The sequence below is a fragment of the Callospermophilus lateralis genome, chromosome 2 (genome assembly GCF_048772815.1).
Source record: "Callospermophilus lateralis isolate mCalLat2 chromosome 2, mCalLat2.hap1, whole genome shotgun sequence".
Lineage (NCBI taxonomy): Eukaryota > Metazoa > Chordata > Mammalia > Rodentia > Sciuridae > Callospermophilus > Callospermophilus lateralis.
In genome coordinates, this window is record NC_135306.1 from 154,667,111 (window position 1) to 154,677,526 (window position 10,416).

Here is a 10,416-nt window from a genome sequence, read left to right on the forward strand (position 1 = left end):
CATTCCTGTATATCAGCGACAAATCTTCTGAAATGGAAATGAGGACAGCCACCCCATTCACAATATCCTCAAAAAAAAATAAAATACTTGGGAATCAACCTAACAAAAGAGGTGAAAGATTTATACAGTGAAAACTACAGAACCCTAAAGAGAGATATAGAAGATCTTAGAAGATGGAAAAATATACTCTGTTCATGGATAGGTAGAACTAACATCATCAAAATGGCGATATTACCAAAACTACTCTATAGGTTTAATGCAATGCCAATCAAAATCCCAAGGGCATTTCTTGTACAAATAGATAAATCAATCATGAAATTCACCTGGAAAAATAAAAGACCCAGAATAGCAAAAGCAATTCTAAGCAGGAAGAGTGAAACAGGCGGTAGAGCGATACCAGATTTTAAACTATACTACAGAACAATAGTAACAAAAACAGCATGATACTGGTACCAAAACAGGTGCATGGACCAATGGTACAGAATAGAGGACACAGAGACTAATCCACAAAATTACAATTACCTTATATTTGACAAAGGGGCTAAAAGCATGCAATGGAGAAAGGATAGCATCTTCAACAAATGATGCTAGGAAAACCGGAAATACATATGCAACAAAATGAATCTGAATCCCTTTCTCTCACCATGCACAAAAGTTAACTAAAAATGGATCAAGGAGCTTGATATCAAACCAGAAACTCTGCATCTGATAGAAGAAAAAGTTGGCTCTAATCTCCATTTCGTGGGGTCGAGCTCCAAATTCCTTAATAGGACACCCATAGCACAAGAGTTAAAAACAAGAATCAACAAATGGGACATACTCAAACTAAAATGTTTTCTCAGCAAGAGAAACAATAAGAGAGGTAAATAGGGAGCCTACATCCTGGGAACAAATTTTTACTCCTCACACTTCAGATAGAGCCCTAATATCCAGAGTATACAAAAAAACTCAAAAAATTAAACAATAAGAAAACAAATAACCCAATCAACAAATGGGCCAAGGACCTGAACAGACACTTCTCAGAGAAGGATATACAGTTAATCAACAAATACACAAAAAAAATACTCACCATCTCTAGCAGTCAGAGAAATGCAAATCAACACCACCCTAAGATACTATCTCACTCCAGTAAGATTGGCAGCCATTATGAAGTCAAACAACAACAAGTGCTGGCGAGGACGTGGGGAAAAGGGTACACTTGTACATTGCTGGTGGGACTGCAAATTGGTGTGGCCAATTTGTAAAGCAGTATGGAGATTCCTTGCAAAGCTGGGAATGGAACTATCACTTGACCCAGCTATGCCACTTCTCGGTCTATTCCCTGAAGACCTTAAAATAGTGTACAATAGGGATATTGCTACATCGATGTTCATAACAGCACAATTCACAATAGCTAGTCTGTGGAACCAACCTACATGTCCTTCAATAGATGAGTGGATAAAAAAAAATGTGGCATTTATACACAATGGAGTATTACTCAGCACTAAAAAAATGACAAAATCATGGCATTTGCAGGGAAATGGATGGCACTAGAGCAGATTATGCTAAGTGAAGCTAGACAATCCCTAAAAAACAAATGCCAAATGTCTTATTTGATATAAGGAGAGCAACTAAGAACAGAGCAGGGAGGAAGAGCATGAGAAGAAGATTAATATTAAACAGGGATGAGAGGTGGGAGGGAAAGGGAGAGAGAAGGGAAATTGCATGGAAATGAAAGGAGACCCTCATCGTTATACAAAATTACATATAAGAGGAAGTGAGGGGAAAGGGAAAAAAACAAGGCAGAGAAATGAATTACAGTAGATGGGGTAGAGAGAGAAGATGGGAGGGGAGGAGAGGGGAGGAGGGATAGCAGAGGATAAGAAAGGCAGCAGAATACAACAGACACTAGTATGGCAATATGTAAAAAAGTGGATGTGTAACCGATGTGATCCTGCAACCTATGCACGTGATAAAAATGGGATTTCATAACCCACTTGAATCAAATGTATGAAATATGATATGTCAAGAGCTATGTAATGTTTTGAAAAACTAATAATAAAAAAATAAATGAATAAAAAAGAAAACACTCTAAGTCCGAAAAAAAGACATGAAAATATTCCCCTGCTTTTTTTCTAACACTCTTGTCTTACTTTGTCTGAGTGTCACATGTCCTCTGTAATTAGAATCTAAGACACAATGAAATCATTCTCCTTGTTCTTTACTCCTTTGAACACAACTATTAAACCCCTTAGCTCTTCTATCACCTGCTCCACCTCTAATCTCAAGACAATTTGCACATTTTCTCAGAGAATCAGTAAGAGCTATAGGAAAAAACTGAGTAGTGATGAGACAAAAATCTGAGTTCACTTTATCTGTCACCTCTCACTTTGCCCCTTTGGTGGTTGCTATCCCAAATGTTCGTCCCTCTCTGAGCAGAAAGATGTAAGATAAGGGAATGAACTTTCCAAGGCAGGAGTTGGATTGAATGTGAAAGGACACTTAGTGAAGAAGTGAAGGATCTAACTAAACACCTTTTGGAATTTTGATTTTCTGAGGGTGTTTCCTTGACTTTCCAGCAATGTGCATCACTAATTTTGCCATGTTTTCCCTAAACATAGGCCAAATGTCACTTCTTTCAGATAAGCACATCTACATATGGTTCCATTTGCACAATTCCAGGTGGAGAAGCAGAGTCTTATTATGACAAATTCTCTCGTTAAAGAAGTAAATTCACTCTTTTCTCAAATGTCTACATGTGAGCACTGATGTCAGACTAATCCTGATCCTGCCTCCACTAGCTCAGCTCTAGGCAAGCTCTGCCAGTTTTAGACATCAGATTGACATCCCTGCAGCATTGCTCCCTTCCGACCTCCATTCCCCCAGGTTGGACAATCTGGTTCTCAAGTAGGGGTTTGGAGCTCTACCGCTCTCCCATGAACCTCATCATTCTTGAACCAAAGGTCTTAGTGTAACTTTTATCACCCTTGTTAATAGCAAATCTCATCAGGTAAAATGACAAAAACTTATACATTTTGAACCCTTATCATCTGGTGTAAAAATTGAAGAACAACTCTTCTTCACACTTAGGGTCTCCCTTTAGTCTCCTTTCTCGATAGACGCCTGAAATGTACTTTGCTTCTGGTTTGACCTACAGACTCCAAACACATGTGTCTTTCTGATCTCAGTACACAGGGGTATACGATAATGAAGATACATTCCTTTGAAAACATTAGAGAAGCAAATGAACAGAGGAAAATAATAAAGTGGATTCCTACTTATAATTTGGAAGCATGTTTTAGACTCTGGTTGAGAAACTCTTCATACATTAGGTCATGTAGCACATTGAAAAATCAGAAAAAACTGTGTGATAATAGAGGAGTTATCATCCTTCTTAAATGAGAATACTAACTCAGATTGAGATCTGTGAGTCAAAAGTCACACATCTTATAAATGGCCAAACTGATGTGCTCAGGGGTTTAAATAAATTAGTCTCATTCCAAGGTAAGCAGATTTAGCAGGTGCAGTGGCACACATCTGTAATTCCAGTGACTCAGGAGACTGAGTCATGGCCAAGCTGGAGGCCAACCTCAGCAACTTAGTGAGACTCTAACTTAAAAGTTAAAAAAAAAAAAAACTGGTCATGTAGCTAGTGGTGAATTACTTCTGGTTTCTATCCCCAGTAGAATATATATATATATATATATATATATATATATATATATATATATATATATATATATACATAGTGCCAAAATAAGAACCCTTAGATTTTATAGTATTCAAGTTTGCATTGAACTGTGAGTTATATGCAGCTTTTTGTTAAGTGTTTTGGAGAATATATTAATGACTTGGTTCTCTGAGCCATTTTCAAAGAAAACAAGAAGCAAACTGTGATGTTTTATTAACTTTTATTCAACAAATATAACAATATGTAAAGCACTGTATTAGCAATTCTATAAATTGAAAAGGTGGAATTTTAATTCTCTGTGGGTGTTTCCTTGACCAGTTTCAGAGACGTTTACCATCTAATATCTGAGAGATGAACATATACTCATGACTCAAGATGGCCAGATCGATTCCACTGGGGTGAATAAAATAAGGCACTGTGGAGTAAGTAGAATCCAAACTGAGACTGGAGAATGGGCTCAGTTTGTCAAACAAAGACATTAGTGTTAAGTTTTCTGTGTAGAAAAGGCTACTTTAAAAATATATATTCCAGCAAGTAGGGAGCATAATCTAGAAAATCACGAGTTAGGAGCTGGCAGAAGAACAAGTGAAGGGAAGAGTGCTTGAAAAGTATTGTGTTTTGATTGCGCTCTGTCTTGGGAGTTGCAAACAGATAATGGAGAGTAAAGATATTATTTTGATGAAAGGCAACATCACAGTAATGATAAATTACTTTATAAGTCCTCCAAGAAAAGTTAGGTCAACCCAGATCAGCTAAGTTGGAAGGCATTCTCAAACGACTCATAAAATACTGTATATGAAGCCCTCAATTACTATCCCAAAAGGGACCTGGTTACTAATGTAAATCAATACCAGGAAATATCAATCAATCACCACCAATCAATCAGTCACAATCACTTTCAGAGCATAATTGGGATGAGAACTCTAAAGAGTTAAAAACATTCGTTCTCGTTTAGCCACCCACTAATTCAAATGCCTGCATTCTATAGAAAACTACACTAGCCCCAGGACAAAATATGAAGATTGACACAACAGGGCTTCAAATAGGATGAGGAATATAATTTAAGGTATATCTAAGAAATGAAGGAAAGGATGGGAATGTAGATGGTACCTGAAATCTGACAGAGAAACCAGGTAAGACAATATGAAATTAGACACTGATAACTGGATGGGGGGAGAACATAATATTTCACTTAAAATAAGACACACTCCAATCAAAATAGTAATTATCAAGAATGCATATAATAATAAATGTTGGAGAGGATGTGGGGGAAAATTTACACTCATACATTGTTGGTGGGACTGCAAATTAGTACAACCACTCTGAAAAGCAGCACAATAGCCAAACTATGGATGCAACCTAGGTTTCCTTCAACAATTAATGGATAAAGAAAAATGTGGCATATATACACAAGGGAGTATTACTCAGTCAAAATGAAGAAGAATGAAATTATGGCATTTGCCAGCAAATAAATGGAACTGGAGGATATAATGTGAAATGAAATAAGCCAGTTCTGAAAGTCAAAGTTCAAATGTTGTCTCTTCTATGCAGAAGCTAATACAAAATAAGGTGAGAGGGAGAGAGAAAAGAAAACAAAGAGAGAAATCTTTCATCAAAATAGAAGAAATATCAGTAGAGTAGACAAAGAGGATTGAGGAGGAGAAGGAGGAAAGAAACACAGGAAAAGGAAAGAAGAATTGAGTGAATTTGACTGAACTTTCATGTGTACAACATACATGAGTTCACCACAGCGAATCCCACGAACAAGTATACCCACAAAACACTAATTTTTAAAAATACTATAAATAAACACCAGAAAGATCATTAGAACTAGAGGGAGAGAATCATGGAAGGGAGGAGCTGGAGGTGCTAGGGAATGAATTAGAGCAAATTATATTCCATGCTTTTCTGAGTCTATCAAAATGTACCCTAATGTTATCTATAACTAAAATGAATCATTTAAAAATATATTTAAAAATGTACCTTTGCAAATATAAATCATCCTAGAATTTAACAAAATTTATTACAAATAAGGAAAAAACTACAGAAAATTTATACAGCAGAGAAGTGGCTTTAAGTATAAATGATAATGATTTCTATCAGGGAGAAAAGAAGCAGTGTATGACACATGTCACTCATTATATGTAAGGCCAAAGTTCTGGAATCAACCTCTGCAGCTCCAAAAAGAGACTCACTGATGGCACAAACCAGGTTCAGCCATAACAAGGAGAATAAAGAGATCTAACACATATGAGTCAAACAATTTAGGAAACTGAAGAGCATTTACAACTATTGGAATAACATTTCTTCTTTATTTGACAAACTATATCCCCCTTCAATTGATATGGCCAGAAAAAACTTACAAGTTATTCCAAAAGGCAAAAGTTAAGCTTCTAGTCAGTGTAACAGAAAACAGGCATCAATATATGAATATCCCATAGTCAATCATTGAGCAAAGCAAAACACAAACTTACTCTTACATGAAATATTTAAATTTCCTATGCATTGTGAAAATTAATTCCCATTGTCAATTTCTGTTTCCAAGTTCAGGTCTCACTCATTTGACTTCTTACAATCTTCTCAGCAGTTTCTGGATTCCCTGCTTGATTTCCTTGGTCCTTACACCATAAACAATGGGGTTCAGTGCTGGGGGAATGAGGTGGTGCAGGATGTTGAGAAGGATGGGGACATCAGGGGGAATTCTCTCCCTGGCCAGGTTAGTGATGACCAGAACCAGCAGCACTGTGCTGAAGAAGAGGATGAGGATGAAGTGGGACCCACATGTGCTCAGGGCCTTGGCCACAGCACCCTCAGCCTTGATCCTTAGCACAACTTTCAAGATAAAGGAGTAGGAGAGAACAATAAGGATGAGGTCAGAACCCAGTAGTGTCCAGCCTATCACAAACTGGTAGAGCTGGTTTAAGGCGATGTCATCACATGAGAGTTTGGACACAGACATGTTAGTGCAGATACAGTTCTTAATAATTCGTACACAGTATCTCAATCGGGAAGAAAGTATGGGGATAGGCATAGTAAGAAGAACATTCCGGGCCATGATAAAGATAGCAGCCCTGACCACAAACTGGCCAGTGATGATGGAGGGGTACCGCAGTGGATGGCAGATGGCCACATAGCGGTCATAGGCCATCACCATGAAAGTGCAGGACTCCATGGGGAGAAAACTGTTCATGATGAACATCTGGAGGAAGCAGGCAGAGAAGCTGATGGGTCTGAGGTCAAACCAGAAGATGGCCAGGACCTTGGGGATGACAGTGAGGCAGAGCACAATGTCCAGCATGGAGAGGAGGCTGAGCAGGTAGTACATGGGCTCATGCAGGGAGGCCTCCAGCCAGATGACGATGAGGAGGGTGGTGTTGGCCCCATGGCCAGGAGGAAGAGGAGGCTGAGGGGCAGAGACAGCCAGTGCTGCCAACTCTGGAAGTTAGGGAAGCAGATGAGGAGGAATTCAGAGATCAGTACAGTGGAGTAGTTGCTTTGTACTGCCATATGCTGTGCTCTCATCAGGACTGACAATTCAGAAAACCTTGAAGGACAAAAGAGGAATAAATCCATCTATGCAATATGAATACCCACAGAGAGAAGTAACTCATTTTCCAAAGAATAATTTGAAAATAGTAACAGCTAAGTATCTAGCATTCTAACCTAGATACTTAACTGTTAAACACCCTGTAATTAGAATGGACAGAAAAAAATTATATTTCTTTGATTGCCTGAGATAATCCCTTTTGATGCTACTTTCAAGTTTTGTGCCAAACTTGGTTGATAAATTATGTAATCAACCTCCTTATATCCCAGTTTTACAGATGAAGAAATAAAGGCAAAGGTAAGCAAAGTCACTCATGGTGAAACCATGACTTGAAACCATGAAATCTGGATCTTACAACCACTACCTTCCTCTGCTACTATAAAAACCTATATGAAACTACTTATGCAGGCCCAGCTAGTAAAGTAGATCAGCCATAGACCCCAAACCAATGTTGGTCTCTGTCCTTCATCCAAGAGAGGATATCACAGGCAAAGGAGGAATCAGACCAAACTACATTACCAGATAATACTTGAACACTTCATTAGAGTTGTGACTGTCATATGTATGGAAAATAAATCTCATAGACATCTAAAACAAATAACACTTTGTTATAAGAAAGTGTAAAAATATATATATATATATATATATATATATATATATATATATATATATCCTAGTGTCTTAGGCAAGGTGTTTAGATTTCAGGAGCCAGCAATTTTTGGTCCAACAGTACTATTCCTAGACTAAGGGACAACTAGATGTGGTGTCACATGCCTGTAATCCCAGTGCCTCAGAAGGCTGAAGATCCCAAGTTCAAAGCCAACCTCAGCAACTTAGCCAGGTCCTAAGCAACTTAGCAAGATCTTTTCTCAAAATAAAAAGTAATTTTTAAAAAGGGGGTTGGGGATGTGTCTCAATGGTGAAACACCCTGGGTTTGATCCCTGCTTTAAAAAATAAAAATAAAATAAAAAATTTTTTAAAAAAAGAAAGAAAGGTGAGGGACAACAGCAACTGACTCCATGTAAATTCACCATCAGTCACAAACCCACAGTCTATGGCTTCCTGACCAAATATATCGTAAGCAATTGTGGAAAAAAAATAATGGGTTAACCTTTTACATGATTTCCATGCTAAAGCCTACCTCTCAACATTGGTTGATATGCCCAGTGACACTGTTTCTTTAATGCTGTTAGAAAGCTCACACTCAGTCACTTTTAAATCAATGATGATAATAGTCCTGATGAGTGTTGGAGTCTTTCCATCAATTTCCCTCTCTTTTCCTCTGAGAAAATGGAAGCCAGCTTCTCAAAGGTGAGAAATTGGAATATTTGAAGGCATAGATGAAGGTTGAAATAAACAAATTTTCCACTGTTTGCCTAGTAATGTGTATTTACCTGCCATATAATCTGTAGCACCAGCAAAATGTCTATATAAAAAAGACAATGTAGAGTATATAATTCTAAATTTCTTGTAGCCACCTTAAAAGTGTAAAAGGAAATAAGTGAAATTAATTTTAATGTTATCTGACTCATTATACTAACATTATCTTTCATATGTAATCAATATTTTAAAATGTTAAAGATGTATTTTACAGTTTTTCTTGAAAGAGTTATTTTAAGTTTTTCTTGTTGTACTAATTCTTTAAAATCAGGTGTGTATTTTACACTTACAATACATTGCAATTTGAACTAGCCGCATTTCAAGTAGCTATTGACTACTGCATCGGACATTGGAGCTCTAAAGACATGGGAAACTTAAAAGGTTCTCTTTTTATTTTCTTGATGTATGAGTTTAATCTTAGTGTTGGCCACTTGGCATCTATGACTCTTGGGATTTATATGGAACGTTATTTCATCAGGTTCAATTTCTGGGCCAGCTCAAAATTACAATTTTCATTTTCTTTTTCAGTACTACTCATCAAGCTTCCTTTAGGAATTTCTTAGTAAATTGACCTTCCAGACATAAAAATGGGAATTCTCCATTAAGGACAAAGGTTAAAAACCTATTCATTGTCTCAGCTTCCATCATCACAGAGGCCTCTACCACAGACTAGGAGTCTCCAGCAAATTTCACTCTTACCCCTTAACTTAAACTAATTATTACTTCATCATGGTCCCTTCCTTAAACCAGTAAAGTAACTTATTTGTCATGATTAAAGTCACTTTTTAGAAAATAATGCCAAATTTTCAGATATCTCCAAATGTGGCATTAGAATAGAATAGAATAAATGTGGCATCATTCTTTAACATAAAAATATTTGGTTCTTTCACGTTAAGAACTACAGATAGATATTGTTGACAAATGGAAAGAAAAAAGTTAAAGTTCAAAAGGTAGAAGTAGAATTAGAAAACAACTATAGCTTCAGCTATAAATCCAAATAAAAATCTATTTATCCTGTAAGTCAGATCATACAAACTTACCTCTGTCCAGATTTTGATAATCTTCACATATATACACATCTCTAATTAATTCTTTCCCATTAAGTTCTTTCTCCTAGGTCAACCAGCCAAAGATAGAGTTAACTCCATAACTAGCAATGGGAAAGATAATGTGTCCCAACCAGGAAAGCAGGAGACAGCACCAAGAGATGAGGCAGAATGAGACAGGAGGGTGATATGAAGGCAGCTAGGATTACTGGTCCTATCTCATCTGGTGCCTCCAGGGCAAATTTCTGTGGGGAGTTTAAATTGTATTTGGGAATATGAACTCATTGAGGATTTCCTGGTCTCCAACTGCCATAGGCAACAATGAAGGTGTAGGTGTAATTCAAAAGCCCTCACCCTGCAAATCTCAGTTTTTCTAAATGGGTAATTGTATCATTCCTAGACCAAAGAGGGACAGTAAAATACCATGTACCTGAATGCCCCCTTTCTGTTCCCAATATCTAGTCAAGTTAAGGGATCAATAAGGGCAAGCCTGGATCAGAAAGTCCAGATACATATTATCTTTAAGGAAATGGACGTCTCTTATGCACATTAGGAACTAAGACAAGTCAGTATTATCTGTAGGAAGACACTTTTGTGCATGCACACCAGGTACTTCTCAGGATGCTGGTCAGACCAGCAAACTAAACCAGTTAACACTGATGATGCCACTGCTTCTGCAGCCTAACATATAAATCCCTCTCTGAATAGGGATGGGCATGAAACTCAGGGCACTGTAGAAAAGATACAGGTCACTCATCCAGCTGGCCACCAC

At 37.4% G+C, this 10,416-nt stretch overlaps 1 protein-coding gene across 1 annotated transcript; it reads right to left on the minus strand.

The window, feature by feature from the left end:
• Positions 1-6,239: 6,239 nt before the first annotated feature.
• LOC143391434 (olfactory receptor 56A4-like) lies at positions 6,240-7,189 on the minus strand. The gene is given in 2 exon segments (XM_076844135.1): positions 6,240-7,048; positions 7,051-7,189. Coding segments are annotated over 2 exon segments (936 nt in total). The 5' UTR covers positions 7,178-7,189.
• Between the last annotated feature and the right edge of the window lie 3,227 nt (positions 7,190-10,416).